Source organism: Equus quagga, chromosome 8 (assembly GCF_021613505.1).
Source record: "Equus quagga isolate Etosha38 chromosome 8, UCLA_HA_Equagga_1.0, whole genome shotgun sequence".
NCBI lineage: Eukaryota > Metazoa > Chordata > Mammalia > Perissodactyla > Equidae > Equus > Equus quagga.
Genome location: NC_060274.1, coordinates 121016216 through 121042068, shown reverse-complemented (window position 1 = coordinate 121042068; position 25853 = coordinate 121016216). Strand labels below are relative to the sequence as shown.

At 39.9% G+C, this 25853-nt stretch overlaps 1 protein-coding gene and 1 pseudogene across 1 annotated transcript; both read left to right on the top strand.

The window, feature by feature from the left end:
• Window positions 1–10901: 10901 nt before the first annotated feature.
• Window positions 10902–11849, top strand: LOC124243404 (olfactory receptor 2F1-like). The gene has a single exon (XM_046668977.1). It carries the CDS (start codon window positions 10902–10904, stop codon window positions 11847–11849), a length of 948 nt encoding a protein of 315 aa, XP_046524933.1.
• A 595-nt stretch (window positions 11850–12444) lies between these two features.
• Window positions 12445–24322, top strand: LOC124243403 (olfactory receptor 2F1-like; annotated as a pseudogene).
• The last annotated feature ends 1531 nt before the right edge of the window (window positions 24323–25853 follow it).

Genomic DNA, 25853 nt, shown 5'->3' with positions numbered 1-25853 from the left:
TGTGGACATATGTGTGGGGGGCATTATTTAGCCTACCACAGGATACAAAATGTTGGAGCAAAACTGAGGCATATGTTTAGTCCTGGGAGTGAGCCAGAAACTATAGAGCAAAAAGTAAGTCAGCTCCTAAAGGATAAGAAATCAACTGCACCTAAGAAGACCAAGAAACCTCTAGCCAGACCTCTTTTCTCTGCTGTTATCAGGTTTTAAGGGACATAGTTTTCTTAATTGGGGTATGGAAAAGATCCTGAAGCAGAAAGACACTGCTTCCCCTCCTGCTAACTTCTATGGAGAGAATTTCAGAATGTCAGAGCATAAAGAGACCTCTGCATTCTTTAGTGCAACCGTTTCACTTCAGAAAGGAAAGAACAGTGGAGGCAGCACAGTCTAGTGAAAAGACCATAAGGTTTGACATCAGATTTATCTCGATTTTCATTTCAGCTGATTCTTTACCAATTGTCTAGCTCTGCCTAAGTCTGTGCCTACCTTACAGATTGTTCTGAATTTGACAGAATAGTGTTTTTTCCTCTCCTCATTCCCTAAGACATGACACATACTCAGACTCCTTTTTTTTAAGTTTTAATAATTTATTACCTTTTTAAAAAATATAACTTTTATTTTTTTATCCAATTTTTATTCCACAAAGTAAATTGTATGATAATTAAAATCAACTTAAGGAATACAGTACCTGGAGCAGGTACTGGATGTCTTTAATTTTTAAGCTCTGAAGAGCTCATTGGTTCTATTATCAAGTCTGAAAAGTCTTTTTTCTAAAATTTTTACTTTTCTTGCACTAAAATTGGATAATAACATTTTCTAGCTTTCACATGTACATCGTAATAAATTTCGAATTCTGTGTAGATTACATTATGTTCACCACCCAAAAACTAATTATAGTCCGTCAGCACACATGTGAGCCTAATCCCTCCTTTTGCCCTCCTCCCTCCCCTCTTCCCCTGTGGTGACCACCAATCCAATCTCTGTTGCTATATGTTTGTTTGTCGTTGTTTTTATCTTCTACTTATGAGTGAGATCATATGATATTTGACTTTCTCCCTCTGATTTATTTCACTTAGCATGATACCCTCAAGCTCCAACCATGTTGTCACAAATGGCTGGATTTCATCATTTCTTATGGCTGAGTAGTATTCCATTATCTATATATACCACATCTTCTTTATCCATTTGTTCCTTGATGGGCACCTAGGTTGCTTCCAAGTCTTGGCTATTGTGAATAATGCTGCAGTGAACATAGGGGAGCATGTATGTTTATGCATTTGTGTTCTCAAGTTCTTTGGATAAATACCCAGTAATGGAATAGCTGGATCATATGGGAGATCTATTCTTAATTTTCTGAGGATACTCCATACTGCTTTCCATAGTGGCTGCACCAGTTTGCACTCCCACCAGCAGTGTACGAGGGTTCCCTTCTCTCCACATCCTCTCTAACACTTGTTGTTTCCTGTCTTGTTAATTATAGCCATTCTGACTGGAGTGAGGTGATATCTCATTGTAGTTTTGATTTACATATCCTTGATAGCTAATGATGTTGAACATCTCTTCATGTGCCTGTTGGTCACCCGTTTATCTTTTTTGGAGAAAATTCTGTTCAGATCTTTTGCCCATTTTTTAACTGGGTTGTTGGTTTTTTTGTTTTTGAGACATATGAGTTCTTTGTATATTTTGAATATTAACTCCTTATCTGATACATGGTTTCAAATATCTTCTCCCAATTGTTAGGTTGTCTTTTCGTTTTGTTGATGGTTTCCTTTGCTGTGCAGAAGATTTTTAGTTTGATGTAGTCTCATTTGTTCATTTTTTCTTTTGTTTCCCTTGCCCGGTCAGACATGATACTTGAAAATATGCTGCTAAGACCAATGTCAAAGAGCATACTGCCTATGTTTTCTTCTAGAAGTTTCATGGTTTTGGGTCTTATATTCAAATCTTTAATCCATTTTGAGTTTATTTTTGTGCATGGTGTAAGATAATTGTCTACTTTCATTCCTTTGCATGTGGCTGTTCAGTTTTCCCAACACTATTTATTGAAGAGACTCTCCCTTCTCCATTGTATGCTTTTGGCTCCCTTGTCAAATATTAGCCATCCATAAATGTGTGGGTTTATTTCTGGGCTCTCGATTCTGTTCCATTGATCTGTGTGTCTGTTTTTGTGCCAGTACCATGTCGTTTTGGTTACTATAGCTTAGTAATATATTTTGAAATCAGGGAGTGTGATACCTCCAGCTTTGTTCTTTTTCTCAGGATTCCTTTGGCTATTCGGGGTCAGATCCCTTTTAAGGCCAAGGCCACATCAAGCTAGGGCCTCTAGCTGAGAAGGACCTCTCAAAAGAAATAAAAAGATCTCTTTTAGCAAAATGTTTCACATGCATTGTATTTAGTGATGAGTATGATTATCATGTAGCTACTTTGTTTCATGGTCAGAACAGTTGTGCCTGCATTCCTTCATTTCCTCCTCTACCCACTAGATCCACAGCCTCAGTGAGTTCCATCCCTGGAAGAATGCAATGGAACAGAATGACTGGTTACCTAGGAAAAAGGCTAAGAAGATGAAGCTGAATGCTAGGTCAGGATTGAGATGCATGTGTAGCCTAGGGAGAGGAGCTAGAAGAATCTCCTTAATGGACATTCATGGAGTTGAAAATGAAGACCCAACCTGTCCACTGGGGGCAGGTGTGATGAGATGAAGGGAGGAGAGAAGAGATGCCTGATTCCCCATGCAAAATGGACACTGTATGGAGAGTTGTAGGTATAACAGATAATACTTTTGGAATATTAAATCAATATAATTTTGTCTTTATTAATTCCAAATTTCTAGTTGTCCCAAGACACCTAAACCAAACTCACAGCCTTTGGATTTGAACACTGAGCTTTTGATAAACTAGGAGTACATGTACTCAGGATATGAGAAGGGAAGTCCCTGTATTCTCTACAGAAGGTAAACCCTTGAGGCACAGATGTGAGGGGAAATAGAGGAAGAAAAACTAAGAGCAGTAGACAGGCAAATCTGTGTGTCCTGACAATACCTTAAGGAACTGAGTCCCTGAATATGGAGAAGAGATAAGATGAGAAGATAGCCAAAAGAAGAAATACTTTCCAGATGCCCATTTAGAGACCTGGCAAAAGAGCATTACTCAGGGTGGCCCAGAAACTCCAAGGAGGTTGAGGGACAACAGAGCAGTGGCAGCGGAGGAGTGTGCCAGAAAAATCAATCTGAGACATGCTGCTGGCTCCTAGAACACGACATGTATGCCTCAAGCCCCTGCAGGTCTCAAATGGGAGGTGCAGAAGGCAGCTGAAAGTTCTACCAGAGAACCTGCCAGGATAGGATCAATTTGATAGAGAAAAAGGGCTACAAAATAGACTTCCTAAGTTGGGGTCCGAGAAGGAATCACAGTCAGTACTTGTAAGTAATGTGTGTGTGTGTTTCAGGGAATCACATCAAAACACCCCTCAATGGGACCGTTTCCGCAAAAGGATTGCCACTCACCCCTGACAAAGCCAAGACAACAAACAGTCCATGGGTCCCTCAGCCACAGACTTCAACAGCAGATGCCACAGGCTATACCCTGATGGACCACATTTCAAGGGAAACCAGCCATTTATTTATATGCACAGTTGAGAGTGACCGCCCAACTGCAGCCACCAGCACCAGGACTAGCATGAAGCAAAAGTGATGCTACACCCTCATTCCAAGTCCCACGTTTCCAATTTTATCAGTGTTGCTCTTATACTCAAAAGCCACCTTGAGAAAGGAGAGAAAGAAATAAACCATTCTGATCACAGGTTGAACTCTGAATTAATTAAATATTTACCTGGAAAGACCATTTTAAGTCAAAAGAGATTGTTTGTACTGTAGGAGACAAACATCTTTTTAATTGGTATATTATATTGTTTGCTTTTTTCCCTTTCCATATTACCCATCAGTATGTAAACTCAGGAAGATAAGATCACTACAGAAAACAAAGAAGCTACATTTTCATGGAACATCCATGAGGAGTGTATTGAAATTTGTTGTCCCATCACATTGGCAAGTTGATCTTGAAGTAAAGATTGTTCTGAACTTCAAGTGTGTGCTAGTAATCTGTTAAAAAATGATTTATTTTCCAGAAATGGGCTGAAAAGTATCCACCCAATGTTAATACATAATAAGGAAATAAAAAAAAATTTCAAGGAGATGATTCTTATAAAGCCTTTAGTGCTCATTAACTAATAGTTGCCAAGTCTTTCTTTCTCATACTCAACAGCACCACGTAAGCAGATTCCCCCAAGTCACATAGTTGGTTAGGCACAGAGAGAACACTGAGGTACGGAATTACATCATAATATATAAATTTTTTCTAGTTTGTAGAGGTGGGAAGCAGAGCACTATTCAGACCCTCTCAGGAAAGAGGTAATTTGTGATGAGTTGAATCTAAGGCTATTGAAGTTGCTGCAAGTACTGAGTTCACCAGCCCAGGTAACATGCTTCCTAGAAGGTGCCCTTTGAAATTTCATTGGGCAAAGATGGAGAAAAGTTAAGTATGGTTTAAAAAAAAGAGTGAGTGGGAAAAAGTGAAAGGGGAAGATGCATAACTGAGAGCCAGACATAGTAGTTCCTTGGGAGTCAACTAAACCATTCCTAGAAATAGGAAACTCTTACGGCAAGGGGATATTATGGTTGAGGAGTAGGGGTAGGGAAGTGGGTGGTGGGGGGGCAATTCCAAAGGAGTGAGGGGAAAAACCCAGGCAAGTAGCAGGCCTGGGGCTGCACAGACACTGCAGGAAGTGAATTTCTGCAAGGAGATCCAATAACAACACAGAAGCATAACGTATTGCTTCTGTCAGTGAAACTCCTGGTGTGGATGAGGCTCAAAGGAGAGAACTACTCATATCTCCTCCAGGCCACAGTTTGGAACCTATGATGGTCTGACTCCATCTCAGACCTCAGTATCTAGGATGAAAGGAGAGTACCGTAATGTCGACATTGGAAAATGTGACTTCCAGAACTGCTGGATCCTTAGAGGTCTAACGGAATCTCTGTTTCACAAATGAGAAACCTGAGACCCAGAGAGTTTAAATGACATGCCTGGAGTCATAGAGCTGCTTATGCCACAGCCAAAGCAGACACCAATTTTCCTGTCCTCAGTCCAAAGTGCTTAGCACCATAGGATAATTACTAGAACTACATTTCATGGGCTAAATGATTCAAAATAGGCAGTCATGTGCTTTGTTGAGGAAGAATTTTCAATATACCTTCCCTCGACCCCTTAACACTCACGCATGTTGCCCAAAGCCCATTCAGCAGTGCTGGATGGTAAGCCAGTGGGTTGATTTCCCAGCATCCTTATCTCAATGTGATATTTCACTATCAACAATGATTTTTAAATTTTCATTTGCATCCATACTAGAAAAAAATATTTTTCCTGTGGACATTTTTCAAAATATAGATAAGTAAAAGGAAGAAAATAAAAATACCTATTTAGGTTTATACCTATAAACCTATTATCAGAGATAAGCTATGCGCATTTTTTGATCATTCCTCTAGTTCTTTTTCTACATTTCCCTCTTTATATACATCCAATTGTATGTATATTATTTTTTGCCATTTAGGACCATACTGAACCTACAATTTTCTAACCTACTTTTTCATCCAGTTACATAATATTTGCGTTTGGAAAAATATATTTTTGTTTTACCAGCAAGGAAATATTTTTATTAGATGATTACACATTATGTTGTCTGGGAGATGGTACCCAACAGTTCTCTTCCTTTACCCTCGAGTCACCTAGATCAGTTTGCACCACGTGTACCTTTGATGTGCATCAGGCATCCCACCTGTCAGGTATCACACTCTTTGTCTCTTCTCCTTCATGGTACCCTCAGACTTCTTTTCACCTCTGCCCTCTTCTTAACTTTTGGCTCCATCTTTCAGTTAGAATGTCCCATCAGTTTTTGCTTTTGTTGGACTTTGAGGCTGGGAGAGCTTCTGGTGTTTTGGGTCCTGGGCTTAGTTGGATGCTTGAAGGAGCAGAAATGAAACTGAGATTCTGCAGGTCCTGCACAAAGGAAACATCATGATGTGAAACTACAATTCCCCAGTCAGTTGTCATTAAAATGGCAAATCTTCAAGATAATTAATAGTTTATCTTGCTGATATTGGCCAATTGTTACATAAAATTCTAGTAGGCTCCTTGCTGACAACACCCCTTCCATCTTACCAAAGACCCATGTTCTATTACCAAAAACAGGTGGGTTAATATTGGGAATAAAACCCCATCCTGACTCATTATTTACTCTCTTCCTTCTAGTATTTCCAGTGAAGAGATTCAAACTTCGTGGAAGATGATCAAGAACTGGGAGAATAAGCTTACAGAAAGCTGGGAAAGCTTCTGGTGATATGAAAATATGCAAAGAAAACAAAACTCAACAGAAATGTGATGAAGGAGACCACTAAGAAGCCTATGGAAATATTTTGATGTCTGTGAACTTGGGACTTCTCAATGGCTTCCAGTCTATGGATATGATGTTTCTACAGTGCAGTGCCTACTTGCCACTCCCTACTCACTAAAACTACAGGTGTGGGAAAAGGGGAGAGGTGCATTCATTTCTTCCCTTAGGAAGATCAGGCTCTGAGATTGTAATTTCTCTTCTCCTTCCTAATTGACACTGACAAGAGATTTTCACATATTGAGGGATATGGGGTAACTATTCAGTCTCAAAACTGATTCAACTTGAATGAAAAAGCCTGACTTATGGCCTATCAAGCATACATTCTATATCTGTTTAAGCATTAAAGAATGCACTCTATTAAGATAAGAATGCATGCTTCCTCTCTTATGACCTATTAGTAACACCTGGATTAGTCCCTCTCAGACCTCAGGGTCATGTTGGCCTGCTAATTTGCAACTGAAAACCTCTTTGAAACTTTAATGAATATGTTTAATGTGTGGCATGTTCATTGTATGTCCTTTGTATGAAAAAGATAAAAGACTACTGAAAACTATGCTTCTCCAGAAGGCTTTTTGAAGCTTTCCTGGTTATAATCCTTACTCTGGCTCAAGTAAAATTCACCTTATTTCTCTTACCTATAGAATGTTTATTGGTTATTTGTGAAGACAATATCAATCCCTTCCATAGGTCAGAAGCGTAAATATTCCTCACTCCTGACTCCTGCCAAAAGTCCCCAACAATGCCATAGCCTTGAAGAGTCAGGGAAGGGCTCACTAGCCTGGGAAGTAGAAGGACAATTAAAAGTTGAGATAAAATCTTTTCAGAAGGTTTATCATCAAGGGAACTTAGAAGTGCGAGGAGCTTGGTTGCAGAGAAGTAGCTGGGGGGTGGGTGAGGGAAAATGGGTAAAAGAACACACCAAGAGCAAGTAATTGCCCTTTAGGGATTCTTAGGTTCTGAAAAAGTTATCATCTAAGACCGACAAAGTAAAACCTCCATCCCCAGGAAGATGATGGACAATTGCTTCAAGGACTTCGTGAGAGATGTGCTGCCCCCGTTCAAAATGTGTTCTGTGCATGAGATGAGCACTCAGCCTCAGTAAGTCCCCCACAGAGAAGGTTAAGAGGAGGTGGTGAGAAGATTGAGCCCAAATCCCTGGGAACAGCCAGGACTTCCCGAATATCCTCCACTGTGTTTTTCTACAAGTTAAAGTTAGAGGCTCTTTGATTCTTCCCATGACCTAGAGGATGCAACATACTGTTTTCAAGCCATTCAAAACAGTCCTGGGTCTTGGACAGTCATCGAGTCAATAGCATAAACTGAAGTGCTGAGTATATACAGACTTACAATCAAAGAAGTAAAAAGTGGAGGTCAAAGGAATAAGGCTCTTTTTCTGTCCTTAAGGCATCTGCATCATGTTGAAAATAAGAAGAAGGAATGAAGAAGGGCTGGGCTTGGTATAAGAACCAAAGATAGACATAGACTCCATCTTTTCTTGAAGAAGAGGATCGTGAACATTCTCCATCATTAGAAGCGTAATCCCTATGGAACAGGTTTGATTCTTGGTCTGGTGGAAAATTTAGTGTTAGGGGTCATCCTACTCTAGGAATGATGTGGGACTGACTTTGGAAAGAAGCTCATGTATCGGATGCTACAAGTCTTTCAGCCTTGACCCAAGTGGGTCTTCCATTTTTGTTTGTATGGCTCCTTCCCTATATCTTTAGCCTCTGGTTTTCAGGTCAACTTGGTTCCAATAATTGGCTCTTCCCCAAACAGTTATGTGTGATATGAATGCTTTGGTCCCCAAATCCAGTAACCAGTCATATCTAACTGCCTACAGTCCCACTAGATATGTGCACCAACAGTGAGCAAAGAATGAAGAATTTATTTTTCCCTTTAATACTAATGTAAAGCACAGCTTATGTATATTCATTTATTGCAGATCTTTAACGCTGGAGAAATCCTGCTCTTTACCTCAGTTGCTCATTCTACAGATTAAGAAACTATGGCTTGAAGAGGCAGAGATTTATGATGGTACCTAGATGGCTTATTGATACAGGTTGACACTGAGGTCTCCTCACTACCAATCTACATATACCTTAAATCACATGTACTTTCTCAAGAAGCAATTGCACTGGCTGTTTCTTTGCTTCTATTTCATTTTATCTGCATATCTGGGTGACTATTTACATAGTCTGGCTCTATGTCTCAAGTTATCAGACTTGATACTCCAGCTTCGTCTGAAACCTCTGATAAGGTCGTGATGACTCACCCTCTCTATCCTCCTTCCAGGCTGTTCCTGGAAAGGGAGACCAGGCTGTATTCATCTCTATTATCCCAGCACCTGCCTCTGGAGGAGGCACTACTCAGTGCTAAGTACATGTTCACTTAGTCAAACAAAATGGAATGAAATTCTCTAATTATCCCAAAATCAGAGGGTGAGGCTATCTATTAACAAAAATAGTTTATTATCATCTAAACAGCATCAAAAATTTATTGGAAAAAATATCCTTGGTTTCTTCATCTGTAGAATGAAATTGATGGAATACATGATCTGTATGATTCCTTTAATTTCTCACATTTTTTATTTTTATATAATAACAGGGTCCTTCTGGAGGGAATCTGGATCCATGATCATCACTGTAATGGTGAGGATTCTGGATGCTGTTGCAGCCTCCAGATAGTAATAGATCAGAGCTGAGTTACTTCCTCTGCTGATACAAGGGGTAGTGCCCAGCCACCAGCTACAGCACTCTGGCCCTCAGACCCATCTCCAACCCTGAGAACCTAAAGCCAGTTTCTATTCTTAGCAGTCTCTGCAGTGATCACTTCTGGCCACCTCAGGGCCAGGGCTGAGTGGAAGGCAAGAGATGCCTGCTCCACCCAGCTTCTCTGCTCTCTCCCTTCACCAATGAAAGCCCAGGCCAGCGTTCCCAGCCAGAACATCTGACTTGAATGATGCTTTCCAATTCTATTGTATTTGATTCTGTGGTTCTGCTCTGGTTTTCTGAACACTGATGAGTTATTGCATTTGTCCTTTGTTCGGCTGTCTCATTTGATTCTTGCAGATTTTACCAAGACCTAATTTTTCATTTTTTTAAATTTGATTCTGAGACACTGTTGATTTTTTAAACACAGATTCCTAATGTTGAAAGGCAGAATTTCCTAGAAGTTGGTCGAAAGTGTAATGGCTCGTATACTCAATACGTTTTTAATAAATGAGTTAATTAATTTACTAATTATTTTAACATAGCAAATACACCTTGAGATTACATTTCCATTAAGAAAAACTGATGGCTTTTAAATCTATTTTTGTAGAGGGCTGGTCGACGTGTTGGAAGGGAGATAACTCAGTACAATCTTAGCTGAGAAAGGAGAATTCACTCTCTCTGAGAAGATTCAGTAGATTCCAGTCACTTCATCCTCACTAGTAGCTTGTGAGTATCGTTGGCTTACAAATGCTCTCATTACATTATTTTGTTAATTATTTGTTTAAATATCTGAAGATATGCCTACAACTTACTACATAAATTGCACATTACTGAGAAGTGGTAGTGGTATTTAATTAATTACAGCTGCAAATTTAATTAGCCAGCTAGTAACCCTGTTCTTCTCCTACATAGCACTTAGCACAAATATATTAATCAATTTTTTGTAATTACTAAAATGTCTCTGATAACCTTATAAGAACCAAGTAAGCAAGGCTCATAGTCTGTCTTTTTGGTTCACAGACAGATGTCTGATGTCTAGCACAGTCCCTGCACAAAGCAGGAGCTTAACTGACGTTGGTTTAAAGAATTGATGTGTCATCTGGATTGATTGGCACAATAATAATGAAATGAGAGGATTCCTGTCTAGGCACTGACCTAGACCAGATCAGAGAAGAAACATGAAGAAAAATTGAATCTAGTTTTTTGAGAGCAAGACTGAGGAACATGGGGTGCCCCTCTTGGTCTCTGTTGTCTGATTAGAATACTCTATCCATGCTCCCCCCCACTGAAGAGTCTTTTCTTTACTCCATGGGCTCCACTGTTCTTCCTCTTTTCCCATTTTCCTACCTTCCTTCTGTAGTTTTTGGGGTTGTTTCTCTTTTATTTTCTTTTTTCTTTCTTTCTATCATTTTTTTCTCCCTTTTCTCCACCAATTTCTTTCCCTATCTTTCCTTCTGCATTGATAGCTTACCTTCTCTATAACTGTAACTGTGTTGAATCCTAGACATAGAAGGATGATCAAGGACTTTATCCTTGAGAATCTCACTGTCTAGTGTGAGAACCCAAATGTCTCTTTCTCCAGCATCTTCACTACATTCTCCCTAGGTAAGGAACCTGAGGAGAGGTATCCCAATTCCAGGCCCAGTGATAGCCCAGGGCTTAATCCCAAACTTCTAAACTAAGAGAATCACTTGCTCCTACCTGACTCTGTCTCTCCCTCTGACAGCCTGACCCACCTGCTGCATGAGGAAGGACAACCTGACCTGGGTGAGTGAGTTTGTCCTAATGGGGCTCTCAAGTGACAGGCAGATTCAGGCTCGACTCTTTGTCCTGTTTGGGGTTGCATATCTACTGACCCTGCTGGGTAACGGGCTCATTGTCCTCGTGATTGGGCTGGACAGGCAACTGCACCTGCCCATGTACTTCTTCCTCTGCAACCTAGCAGTGTTGGACATCTGCTACATCTCCAGTTGGGCCCCCCAGATGCTAGCACACTTCCTCCTGGAGAAGAAGACCATCTCCTTCACTCAATGTGCGACCCAGCTCTTATTCTCACTGGCTCTGGCAAGGACTGAGTTCTTGCTACTGGCAGCAATGGCCTATGACCGCTACGTGGCGGTCTGTGACCCACTGCACTACGTGGTAGTGATGGGCCCAAGGCGCTGTGCGGCCCTGGCATTGGTCTCTTGGCTTGTGGGCCTAGCTAAGTCTGCAGTGGAGACAGCGGTCACCATGCGCCTGCCCACCTGTGGGCACCATGTGCTGAACCGTGTGTCCTGTGAGACACTGGCACTGGTCAGGTTGGCCTGCGTGGACATCACCCTCAACCAGGCGGTCATAATGGCCTCCAGTGTGGTGGTGCTGCTGCTGCCCTGCTTCCTGGTCTCCCTGTCCTACACTCACATTGTGGTCGCCATCCTGCGGATCCACTCCACCAGTGGACGCCTCAAAGCCTTTGGGACCTGTGCCTCCCACCTCACTGTGGTCTCCATGTCTTATGGGATGGCCCTGGTTACCTACATGCAGCCCAGCTCCACGGCTTCAGCTGAGAAGGACAAGGTGGTGGTGCTCTTTTTTGCTGTGGTGACTCCCATGTTGAATCCACTTATCTACAGTCTGCGGAACAAGGAGATGAAGGCTGCTCTGAGTCGAGTTCTGATGAGAGGTCTCAGTCAACACTTTAATATGTGATTTTGCCACAAGAGATCCTCGCTCTGCAGACAGTGGGCACTAGAGTGTGCCCTCCTGAGAAATGTCTCTTGGTACATGTGCATACATGCGTGTACATGTGCATCTGTGTGCAGCAATGTGTAAGGCAGCAGGTGGGACAATCTGTACTGCTATCCTTTGAGGTAATAGAGTAATGTGATTTTATCTCTGGACTCTGCTTTTGGTCCCTGACTTGTTCTTAAAAATGTGAAGCAATTTAGAGACGTATACACCTTACAGAAAATTAAATGAAAAAGAATGATATACCAGCATAAATGATTTTGAAAGGAGGATTAAACCAGAAATCAGGGCTGTGCATAAAACTTATTTTTAAAATTTTTTAAAAATTTTAAATTTTACTATGAATTTAAAAGCTACTCCATTCCTTCCTCCTCAACCTTTTGGCATTTTCTTGACAGGTTCCTTTTAAGTTTGAATTGTTCTCAATATATGTTTTTTTTGTTGTTTATTTATGGTAAAGATAAAGCAGGGATTTGTAATATTTAAGTAGGAGATGCTTTATTCTGAATAAATATACAGGAAGGACAACCTGACCTGGGTGAGTGAGTTTGTCCTCATGGGGCTCTCAAGTGACAGGCAGATTCAGGCTCGCAAGCTGTAAGTTACAAAATTCACTGTGCCCATGGGATCAAACAGGCTTTAGGCCAGATGCAAAGGTCATCCATGTGACTCACACATGGTCCAGCCCAGCTCTAAAGGGTGGGGACTTCACACAAGGACTTGGAGCCAAAGTCATAGTAATGGTGCCCACAGTCCTGATGAGCAGGACTGGACCATGTGTGAGCCATGTGGACATCACTCTGCATGTTTCCCTCTCAGTCTTGTAACGGTGGCAAATGCCTGGCCAAAACATCAAAAATTCAGGACCTCAAACACATGCCTTTCTGCACAATCAAGTCTACGGATATCTTTTTGTGAAAACTGAGGCTTGTATTCAGACCCCACGCAGGACTTGAAGATCATGCCACAACGATCAGAAATGAGCTGAGCTAATCAGCAAGGAAAGACTTCCATTGCCCCTGGTGATAACTTCTCTATGTTGTAAACACTATTAATGATTGAGCTCTAAACATCCTAAAATATAAATAAAAGCAGTGATAATTTTATCCAGAGAATTGTTTAAAACGACTTTTAAAAATCAGAATAAAGCATCTCCTACTTAAATATTACAAATCCCTGCTTTATCTTTACCATAAATAAACAACAAAAAAAACATATATTGAGAACAATTCAAACTTAAAAGGAACCTGTCAAGAAAATGCCAAAAGGTTGAGGAGGAAGGAATGGAGTAGCTTTTAAATTCATAGTAAAATTTAAAATTTTTAAAAAATTTTAAAAATATTTTCTCCTTTTTTGTTGAGGTAGCATTGGTTTTATACATTGTATAAATTTCACATGTATGTCATTATATTTTGATTTTTGTGTAGATTAGACCATGTTCACCACTCAAAGACTCATTGCCATCCTTCACCATACACAAGTGCCCTATCCCGGTTTTTGCCCTCCTCTCTCACCCCTTCCCCTCTGGTAGCCACCAATCTAATCTCTGTGTCTACGTATTGTTGTTGTTGTTTTTATTTTCTACTTATGAATAAAATCATGCAGTATTTGACTTTCTCTGTCTGACTTTTTTTGCTTAGCATAATACCTTCAAGTTCCATCCATGTTGTTGCAAATGGCAAGATTTCATCTGCTTTTTATAGCTGAGTAGTATTCCATCATGTATATACCACATTTTCTTTATCCACTCATCCACTGATGGGCACTTAGGTTGTTTCCAGGTCTCGACTATTGTGAACACTGCTGTGATGAACATAGGGGTGCAAATATCTTTACACTTTCATATTTTTGTGTTCTGTGGATTAATACCCAGAAGTAGAATAGCTGGATCATACGGTAGTTCTATTCCTAATTTTTCAAGGAATCTCCATACTGTTTTGAATAATGGCTGCACCAGTTTACATCTCACCAGCAGTGTATGAGCTTTCCCTTTTCTCCAAATCCTCTCCAACATTTGGTATTTCTTGTCTTGTTAATTATAGCCATTCTGATGGGTGTGAGGTGATATCTCATTGCAGTTTTGATTTGCATTTCCCTATTAGTAATGCTAAACATCTTTTCATGTGCCTGTTGGCCATCTGTACATCTTTGGAAAAATGTTCAGATCTTTTGCCAGCTTTTTGATTGAGTTCTTTGTTTTTGTGTTCTTGAGATTTATGAGTTATTTATGTATTTTGGATATTAACTCCTTGTCAGATATATGATTTGCAAATATGTTTTCCCAATAGTTAGGTTGACTTTTAGTTTTGTTTATGGTTTCCTTTGCTGTGCAGAAGATTTTTAGTTTGATGTAGTCCCATTTGTTTATTTTTTCTTTTGTTTCCCCTGCCTGATGCAACATGGTATTTGAAAAGAGACTGCTAAGACCAGTGTTGAAGAGCATACTGCCTGTGTTATTCTGTAGCAGTTTTATGGTTTCAGGTCTTATATTCAAGTCTTTAATCCATTTTGAGTTAATTTTTGTGTATAGCGTTAAAAACTGGTCTACATTCATTCTTTTGCATGTGACTGTCCAGTTTTCTTATCATCATTCATTGAAGAGACTTTCCATTCTCTATTGTATGTTCTTTGATCCTTTGTTGAAAATTAGCTGTTCGTAGATATATGGGTTTATTTTTGGGCTCTCAATTCTGTTCCACTGATCTGTATGTCTGTTTTTGTGCCAGCACCACGCTGTTTTGGTTACTATAGCTTTGCAGTATATTTTTAAATTGGGGAGTGTGATAACTTCAGCTTTGTTCTTTTTTTCTCAGAATTCCTTTGGCTATTCGGGGTCTTTTCTTGTTCCATATAAATTTTAGGAGTCTTTGTTTTATTTTTTGAAAAATATTGTTGGGACTTTGATAAGGATTGCATTGAATCTGTAGATTGCTTTAGGAACTATGGACATCTTAATCATGTTAATTCTTTCAATCCATGGCCAGGGAATATCTTTTCATTTCTTTATGTCTTCTTTGATTTCTTTCAACAATACTTTATAGTATTCAGTGTACAAGTCCTGCATTTCTTTGGTTAAATTTATTCCTAAGTATTTTACTCGGGATTGTATTCTAATTCTAAATGGGATTGTATTCTTAATTTCTCTTTCTGCTATTTTTTTGCTAGTGTATGGAAAAATATAACTGATTTTTGTACATTGATTTTGTATCCTGCAACTTTACCGTATTTGTTGATTTTTTCTAAAAGCCTCGGTGGATTCTTTAGGGTTTTCCACATATAAAATCATGTCATCTGCAAATAGTGAGAGTTTTGCTTCTTCCTTTCCAATTTGAATCCCTTTTCTTTCTCTTTTTTGCCTTATTTCTCTGGCTAGGGCCTCCAGTACTAATGTTAAATAAGAATGGTGAAAGTGAGCATTCTTGTCTTGCTCCTGTTCTTAAAGGGATAACTTTCAATTTTTCACAGTTGAGTACGATATTAGCTGTGGGGTTGTCATATATGGCCTTTATTATGTTGAGGTGCTTTCCTTCTATACTCATTTTATTCAAGGATTTTATCATAAATGGATGCTTAATCTTGTCAAATGCTTTCTCTGCCTCTATTGAGAAGATCATGTTATTTTTATTCTTCATTTTGTTGATGTGGTGTATCCTGTTGAATTGTGGATGTTGAACCATCCCTGAATCCCTGGAATAAATCCCACTTGATCACGGTGTATGATCTTTTTAATATATTGTTGTATTTGATTTGCTAGTATTTTGTTGAGGATTTTTTTCATCAGTGATATTGGCCTATAATTTTCATTTTTTGTGCTGTCCTTGTCTGGTTTTGGTATCACGGTAATGTTGGCTTCATAGAATAAGTTAGGAAACTTCCTCTCTTCTTCAAATTTTTGGAAGAGTTTGAGAAGGAAAAGCATTAAGTCTTCTTTGAGTGTTTGGTAGAATTCACTGGGGAAGCCATCTGGTCCTGGGCTTTCATCTTTTGGAAGTTTTTGATTACTGTTTCGATCTCCTTACTGGTGATTGGTCTATTCATATTCTCTATTTCTCCTAGATGCAGTTTCGAAGGCTTGTATGATTCTAAGAATTTATTAATTTCTTCTAGATTATCCAATTTTCTGTCATATAGCTTTTCGTGGTATTCTCATAATCCTTTGTATTTCTGAGGTGTCTGTTATAATTTCTCCTCTTTTGATTCTCATTTTATTTGAGCTTTCTCTTTTTTTCTTGGTGGGTCTAGCTAAAGGTTTGTCAATTTTGTTTATCTTTTCAAAGAACCAGCTCTTAATTTCATTGATTTTTTTCTATTATGTTTTAGTCTCTATTTCATTTATTTCTGCTCTAACTTTTATTATTTCCTTCCTTCTACTGACTTTGGTCTTTGTTTGTTCTCCTTTCTCTAGTTTCTTCTGGTGCACTGTTAGATCGTTTATTTGAGATTTTTCTTGTTTGTTAAGGTAGGCCTGTATTGCTATAAACTTCCCTCTTATTACTACTTTTGTTATATCCCACAAATTTGGCATGTCATATTTTCATTTTCACTTGTCTCTAGGTATTTTTTGATTTCTTCTTTGATTTCTTCATTGGCCCAATCATTGCTCAGTAGCACTTTGTTTATTCTCTACATTTTTGTGGCTTTTCCAGCATTCTTCTTGTAATTGATTTCTAGTTTCACACCATTGTGGTCAGAAAAGATGCTTGGTATTATTTCAATCTTCTTAAATTTATTGAGACTTGTTTTGTGGCCTAATATGGCATCTATCCTGGACAATGTCCTACGTGGATTCGAAAAGAGTGTGTATTCTGCAGTTTTTGGATGGAATGTTCTATATATATCTACTAAGTCCACCTTGTCTAATGTATCATTTAAGGCCAATGTTTCCTTATTGATCTTCTGTTTGCATGATCTATCCATTAATGAAAGTGGAATGTTAAAGTCCCCTACTGTTATGTGTTGTTGTCTATTTCTCCTTTTATATCTGTTAATAATTGCTTTATATATGTAGGTGCACCTTTGTTGGCTGCATAGATATTTACAAGTGTTATGTCTTCTTGTTGCATTGTTCCCTTTATTATTGTGTAGTGCCTTTCTTTTTCTCTTGCTACACTTTTTGTTTTAAAGTCTATTTTGTCTGATATAAGTATTGCTACTCAGCTTTCTTTTCACTGCCATTTGCATGAAGTATCTGTTTCCATCCCTTTACTTTCAGTCTGTGAGTGTTTTTAGGTCTGACGTGTGTCTCTTGTATGCAGTATATATATGGGTCTTGTTTTTATCCAGTCAGCCACTTTATACCTTTTGATTGGAGCATTTAGTCCATTGACCTTGAAAGTATTGATAAGTATATACTTATTATCATTTTGTTACTTTTTTCTGGACGTTTTAGTAGTTCTCTGTTCCTTTCTTCTTCTCTTGCAATTTCATGGCTATCTTTAGTGTTATGTTTCGGTTCCTTTCTCTTAATTATTTGTGTATTTATAACAAATACATGGTTTGTGATTACCACAAGGTTCATATATAATAACCTATGTAAATAGCAATCTATATTAAATTGATGGTCTCTTAAGTTTGACCTCTTACTAAAAGTCCTATCCTTTTTACTCCCACCTCCTACAATTTATGTTTTTCCATCATATTTAACCTCTTTTGTGTGTATCTGTATCCATTAACCTCTTTTCCTGGGGGTAGATATTTTTAGTATCTTTTTCTATTGACCTTCATATTAGCTTCATAGGTGGCTCATCTCCTACCTTTACTGTGTATTTGCCTTTACCAATGATTTTTTTCTTTGATAATTTTCTTATTCCTATTTGTGGTCTTTTCTTTTCCACTTAAGTAAGTCTTTTTAACATTTCTTGTAAGGCCAGTTTATTGGTGATAAACTCCTTTAGTTTTTGCTTGTCTGGAAAACTCTTTATCTCTCCTTCCATTCCGAATGATAACCTTACCAAATAGAGTATTCTAGGTGGTAGGTTTTTTCCTTTCAGCACTTTGAATGTGTCATATTTCTACCTTCTTGCCTGTAAGGTTTCTGCTGAGAAATCAGCTGACGGCCCTATGGAGTTGCCTTTGTATATTGCTTGTTGCCTTTCTCTTGCAGCTTTTAGGATTCTGTCTTTATTTTTAATTCTTGACATTTTAATTATAACGTGTCTTAACGTGGGCCTCTGTGGGGTCATTTTCTCTGGTGCTCTCTGTACTTCCTCTACCTGGGTCTGTTTATTTCCTTAGTTAAGAAAGTTTTCAGTTGTCATTTCTTCGAATAGGTTCTTTGCCTTTTTGTCTCTCTCTTCTCCTTTTGAGACATGTATAATACAGATGTTAGTATGCTTGATGTTGTCCCAGAGGTCCTTTAGACAGTCCTTGTTCTTTCTAATTCTTTTTTCTTTTTTCTGTTCTGCTGGGTGATTTTCTCCACCCTTTCATTCAGCTTATTGATCTATTCTTCGGTGTCATATACACTGCTGTTGATTCCCTCTAGTGAATTTGTCATTTCCATTATTGTATCCTTCAGTTCTGATTTGTTCTTTTTTATATTTCCCAATTCCTTGTTGAGGTTCTCACTGAATTCATCTATTCTTCCCTCAAGGTCAGTAAGCATACTTATGACCATTAGTTTGTACTCATTATCGGATAAAGTGTTTACCTTTGTTTCATTTAGTTATTTTGCTGAGGATTTATCCTGTTCCCTTGTTCAGAATATAACCCTTTATCTCTTCATTTTGCCTACTTCTCTGTGCTTGTATCTAAATATTAGGTAGATCAGCTACATGTCCCAGTCTTGGAGATGTGGCCTTATGTAAGAGATGCCTTCTGGTGCCCAGCAATGTGCCTCCCTCTCACCACTAGTTCCAAGAGTGTGCCCTGTGTGGGCTACATGTGCCCTTCTGCTGTGGGAGAGTTGCTCTTGTTGTGGGTGCATGGGTAGGCTAGGCTGGCCCCTGGGCCGACTTGTAAAACTCAGCTGCATATAGCTGCTATGGTCACTTTAGTCACTTTATTGGACAAGGGAAACCCCAGCATGCCTGGATGAAAGTTCTAATAGCCCATACATGCTGCTGTTTTGTTATTAAGTGAGTCAGACTCCCAGTATGGCTGGTTGCTAGGCTTGGGCGCTCACAATTGCCTTAGGTCTTCACCCTGCAAGGCTGTTGTCGGCTCTCTCAGGAGCACAGCTAGGTGGGGCTGGCCCAAGGCATGGCAGCACAGAAACATTTCAGGTGTTAAAAGGTGGCCTAGATCCCCTGTGTGGCTGTTTGAGATGGCCAGTGGAACAAGACTGCTGTAGTCAACATGGCCCACCAACAACAGGCCCACACCCCACCAAAGCATTCCTACCCCACTCACACTCCCCACTCCGCATAGGCAGACCCACTCACCCTGTTGCAGAGGTCTTACACACTCTGCCTTTGTGGGCTCACAAGTTCCCTGGGGCTTGCTGGTAGGTGGGGAAAGTCCCCAGGGCAGAATGCCTGCCCTGGCTGAGCCAGACTAAATGGTGCACCAGTGGGTGGGGCAAACCTCTATGTTATCAGGCCAGAGGAAGAAATCCAATGACGTCTGCCAGTGTCTCAGTCCTTGGGAGCTGGTCCTGGCCACTGCCTGCCTCTCTTAAAAGCGCTCAGAGCTTACCAAGTGAATCTCTTTTACCAAGGGACTATGCACCTTTTTTTCTGTTGATATTGAGTTGGTTTCTGTTATGGGTAAATCTGTGCATAGGCCCCTTAAGAGCAGGCTTTTCTTTTTCTTATGTTCCATAGCTTTTTGGGGCTTATTCCCCACTGGTTTTATTAGCCAGCAAAGTCAGGTATTATGGCACTCATTTCAGTTGTCCTTCTTTCAAAGGCTGCTTGTTGTGGCGTAGCTTTTCCACTCAGATACTCCACTCCTCCAAGAAAAGCTTCACGTCTTATGATTCCTCCTAGCTGTGAAGCACCATGGCTAGAATGTGAGTTTTTCCTCAGCAGAAGGATATTCAGCCTCTTCCACCTCTGTCAATATTGTCTCTTGTTGTGGGGGATTCTATTCATCCTGTTTCCAGTTGTCTCTCAGAGGTAATTATTCCACAGGTAGTTATAGATTTGTTGTGCCCATGGGAAGAGATGAGTTCAGAATCCTCCTACACCATCATCTTCCCAACAATCCAGTAAAAGTTTTTTTAAATTGAAGTAAAATTCACATAATATATGATTCAGGATTTTAACGATTCTAAATTGTACAATTCAGTGGCATTTAGTATATTCATGCTTTTGTGCAACCTCATGTCTAACTAGTTGCAAATATTTTCAGCACCCAAAAAGGACACCTCACACCATTTAAGCAGTCACTTCTCACTCCTCCCTCCTCCCAGTTCCTGACAACCACTACTCTGCTTTCTGTCTTTGTGGATTTGTCTGTTCTGGACAGACATGGTCTGGTCTTCATGTAAGTGAGATCATACAACATGTGACCTTTCATGTCTGGCTTCTTTCACTTAGCATGTTTTTGAGGTCTACACATGTTGTGGCATGAACAGTGCTACACCCCTTTTTTATAGCTGAATAATATTCCACTGTATAAAAATAACTACTTTTTTTGTAGATTCATCAGATGCAGGACATTTGGGTTGTTTCTACCTTTTGGCTATTGTGAATAGTGCTGCTATGAACATTCATGTATAAATTTTTGTATGAAAACTGGTTTCCAGTTATTTTTGCTATATTCTCTGTAGTGGAATTGTTGGATCATACAGTAATTCTGTGTGTAACTTTTTGAGGAATTGCCAAACTATTCTCCACAGCTGATCCATTTTAAATTCCCACCAGCAATGAACAAGGGTTCCAATTTCTCTACTCCCTCCCAACACTTATGTTCCATGTCTTTGATACAGTGATCCCAGTGAGTGTAAAGTAGTATCCCACTGTAGTTTTAATTTGTCCCTAATGACTAATGATGTTGAGAATCCTTTTGTGGGCTTGTTGGTCACTTGTATATCCTCTCTGGAGAAATGTCCAGCAAAATCTTTTCTTCCTTCATTTTTTTATTGAAGACCTCCCTTCCCTCCCCTCCCTGGACCGTCAGCTTCCCTCACTCACTCCCTCAGTGCCTGCCCACCTCCTTCTCCCCCTAGTACCATCAGCACTTCCATCTGCCTCCTTCCTTCCCTGCTCCATTCTCCCACTGCTCCCACTCCATCGGAGGTGCTCAACCCCAACCCCCAGTCAAAGCTTTTTAACTCTCATTTTTAGATCCTTCTCTAACTATTTATTTCTCTCACAAATCAACAAAATATCTTTCTTTTCTCTACTCTCTTTCAAAGTTTTCTCCCCCAACTAGTGCATCTATGTGTAGGCGTTTGCCTGCCCTTTGCCCAGTGTCTGCATTTGGTACAGCAGAGAAACCTCCGGAGTTCTTCCTCCTTAGTTCTTGAGGGAGAACAAATCTCAAGTACTTATAATTTAATATATTTCCTTTATCCTCATCACATACCTATGGAACATCTAGCTTTGAGCAGTGTGATATCCTGGTACACCTTCTAACAGAGCCTGGCTACGAAAGGATCAGCAAAATCATTGAATGAGCAAACTTCGTGTATAAGGTTTTTTGATAATACCAGTTAAAAGTTGGAGGGTGTCAACCAAAAGCAATGATGTTGGTTTTATACTCCTTGATATGTAATTCTTCTTCACTAAACTATGACATGGTTGGGACAATAATCTACTGAGATCTTCTAATCATAATAATAGAAAACATCTCTTATATGTAAAATAATGCTTATATTCTCTTCTCCTTGGCAAGAGTACATACAACTCGTTTATCCAGAGAAGACTTCAATTCATTAAGTTTAGGTTGGAAAAAGCCGTGAGGGTCCAAAATATTTTCCTACCCATTATTTGAGTTTTAGAATTTAGAAATGATTTTTGGCCCTTGTCTCTTTAGAGAGAGATTCCATGTTTTTGAGGACACTTACTCATCAGGAGGAAACAACTGTTGGTGCCTCAAGATAACTCTCTGAGTGGAGCCTTTCTTGATACCACAGAGTGGGCTCTGTGAAAACATCCATAAGCAGGTTCTACACTGAGCTCTTGGATGAGAGAACGAATTTTAAAGAAACCACGCCTCAATATGACATTCATTCATTCAGTCAGTCCACCGATTTTACATGCCAACCTCTGTTAGAATCTAGAAAGGGGAACACTAAAAAGAGAAAACACCCTCTACCCTTTGAGCAGTTAGTTTGTTAGAAGTCAGAAAAGAGAAGTGGACAAGCTGGACTTAGTGGAGGAGTTTTTCCAATTCTACCTCCTGGCTGCAGAGAAAGTTGAGAGTCCACATGTGTGGGCTCCATACTCTCACTAAACTATGGGGTGGATGTTTCTCTTTTAAGATAAAAAGGATAGAGGTCAGGTGATTTGGTAAACTAGACCTCCAGTCTGCTGGCCTGTCCAAACTACTCTTCAGTCTGTTTCCCTTTGTAACTTGGTGGCCATCCAGAGCCTCCATCCTGCCCTGCACGGCAGCATCCAAAACAGTACACCTTTCCTGACACGTTGTTTTTGGACCTGACCTCAGAAAGCTAAGGGAAAATGGACACCCAACACGTTGAAGGTAAAATATTGGGGAGAACTTTTTCACTGATTCACAGTGGAATTTGAGGCAAATCAATCAAAGTTTCTTGGTATCAACTTTTTTAAACGAAGAATGAGATGTGAAGCCAAAAAGATCTTTTCTCCTCAAAGAGTCTTCCAGGTTTATCTCAAAACATATTCCTCTTCCCAAAGCCAAGTATTGAGTCTTCAAAAATAAGGTTAAAGTTTCCCTCTAAAACAATGATTCTCAAACTTAGCTTCACATTTTGATTATCTGGGAAACATTCAAAGTTACTAATATACTGATGTCCGGGTTTCTCCCACTTGACATTCTGATTTAATCGCACTGGGGTGTTGTCTGTGCTTAGGAGTTTTCAAACCAGGGGATTTTAATGTGCAGTCAATGTGGAAGGTGTTTCTCTGGTATCCACCATGGCTCCTGTGGGATGTTCATAAGTGAGCCCCAGTATCTAGAGTTTTTACTTTCCCTTCCAAGCATCCCCTAATGGACATCCAAATGGGCTTTTCTAGCCATTGGACCCTTCACCATGTCCCTGTGGTCTCTCCTTTTCTCACACTAACCAATAGTACTAAAGCCCAGCAAAGGAAACAGGGAGTTGTCACGAGGGCAAACATTTCTTTACTATGATGAGGATTTACATGTAACAAAGCTCCAAAGGTTTTAGAGGCTTTTCACTTACTGGGTTGATCTACGGGCGCCATCAGTTTCCAAATGTTGTCAGTGCAAGCAAGTGATGTGCGCATTCATCTTTTATTAATCACTTACTTTAACATTCAAATAAATGCCAGCATTTCACCAAGGATATACGATAATCTCAAGAAGTTGGGACATAATTATAGTTGATACAGTGTTGTACAATGACGCCTTGATCTTATCAGCCTGGTACTAAGCCTGATTAACCAATATGCTGAGAACTAAATGAACAATTTTGTCTCTGTCACTAACCCAGCCTGGATTATGGGAGAAGCAGGAAGAACTGCTGGCTCCAGAGTGAGCAATACGGATAGGAGGGGATTCCAGAACACAAGTCCGACATCTTCAGAATCAGAGAACAATCCTCAAGACCAATGCTTTAATTTTTCTTTCTTGCACCCAACACAAATTTTTTATTGTGAAACATTTGCTAGGAATCTTTGTAAAAGAAAGAAAAATCTGAAAAGATCTAACATTTCAAGAAGTTCAGAGTCTAATGGAGAAAACCTACAGGTCACGGCAGTCCTACTTAAAGTCCTTTATTCAGTCCCAGACTGTGAATCTGATTCTGATTCTGGCCTCTCTAACCTGCCTCGTCCCGCTGGCAACCTGATCTACTTGCTCCCTGAGGAGGGATGCTACTTGGGTGAGCAAGTTTGTCCTATTGGGGCTCTCCAGGCAGGCCCTGTCTGGACTATGTCCTGTTTGGGGCTACCTATCTGCTGACCCTGCTGGGCAACAGGCTCATTGTCCTTCTCATTTGGCTGAATGTACGACTGCACCTGCCCATCTACTTCTTCCTCTGCAACTTCTCATCCTGGGCATCTGCTGCACCTCAAGATGCTGGTGCATGTCTTCTTGGAGAAGAAGATCATCTCTCTCAACAGATGTGGGATCCAGCTCTTCTACTCCCTGACCCTTAGGGAGACCGAGTTCCTCTTTCTGGTAGCAATGGCCTATAGTGGTTATGTAGCCATCCGTGATTCCCCCTACTATGTGGCAGTGATGGGCCACTGGCTGTCTCTTGTTTTGTGGGAGTCGTTCATTCCACAGTAGAGACAGTGGTCACTGTGTGCCTGCCCACCTGAGGGTACCACATGCTGAGCCATGTGGACTGTGTGAATGTCACACACACCAGGTTCCCATGATGGGCTCACTATGTATAGTGGTGATGGTAGTTCCCAGAGCTGAATGCTGGGTGGGAACTGAGTTGTAGAAATAGAGAAATACACAAAAATTCAGAAGTGGAAAGAGGAGGCCTTGCTCTAAGGACCATGAAGCTTGCACTAAAGGATAAAGTATTTGTGCAACTGTGCGTGTGTGTGTGTGTGCGTATTTTGGAAAGAAGTACTTTTTGTTTTTGAAGGCATAGATAAATAAATGATTTAAGCTCTGGAATCTTCTTTGTAGCACTGGCTTTTTCCCAAGAAGATTCAAAAGCAGTTTCCACCAATCAGAAATGCTAAATATTTGCTGACCTACTGAACATCAGCATAATTTCCATAATCAATTTCATCATTGTCCTGTCAACTTCACCAAATTCAGTTTATCCATCAAACCCCACATTTAATGAACACCTCCTCTGTGCCCAGCCCTGACTCCCTTCATCACTGCAGTTACCATCGTAACTCCCTCCTTCTGAATGCTGAGAGCATCATGGGGACTGGAACACCATGTGGGTCTCAGAGAGAATATTAATCAATAAGAGATTCCTGTGAAACGCCACTATGTGCAATGCACTGAGCCAGGTGCTACAACAGACACAGCAAGTCTAACACAAGGTCCTTCCCCACAACCTGGGGATTCTTTGACAAGTTACAGATAAATAACAAAATCGAAATTGCAACATAATCAACTATGCAAAATGTACAATGAGGCAATATTTGGTTAATCACCAAATATGAGATAGAGATTAAAAGCTACATGGAATTCATGGAATTCCTCCAGAAAGGGGAGAAATCCAGCTGATTTTCAAAGCAATGAAAAGGAAAGAAAAAATTAAATTGGGCATCAGGAAATGGTAGAGTTTGAATAAATGCAGGAGGAGAGATAGGTCCATTCTTGATGAGAGGGAATGACATAAGCCAGGTGTGGAGGTAGAAAAAAGTAAGATCTGTCCAGACAAGAGTCAGCAAACCAGTTTGGATGGAGCAACAATTTCATCCTAAAGCGTCATGAGGAGGAAGTAAGGCTGGAAAGAGGGCGTGTGCTTAGCAGGACTTTGAAAACTAGGCCAAGGAATTTGCATTAGAGACAACGGCCAGATAGCAGAAATTCTGGTGTGGAGAATGTCACATCAAATATAATATTTTAGAAGCTGTCCTCTTCCTCTGCACCGGGCCTGATAGACTAACTGAGACAAAAATAAATAACACAACTTTTTCCTTCCTTTTGTCCGACAAACTCTCTATTTCATGCTTCCCTAGAGGGAGTAAGTGAATCAACTATAATTTCATGTCCTCTAGTTAGATCAGCCTTCACAGACCAGGTAGAGTTCAAGGGAGGGTTCAAAGACCAGAAAGGTTGAGAAGCCAGAGGACATAGACCAGACATTATCTAGAACATCAGGAAATGTTAGAGGTAAAAATGGATGAATAGATCTGGAAATTGAGATTTGACCATATGGTGTAACCGTAGATATAAGTGCTTTCTGTTTCCCTTTTTATCTGTTTTAATGAG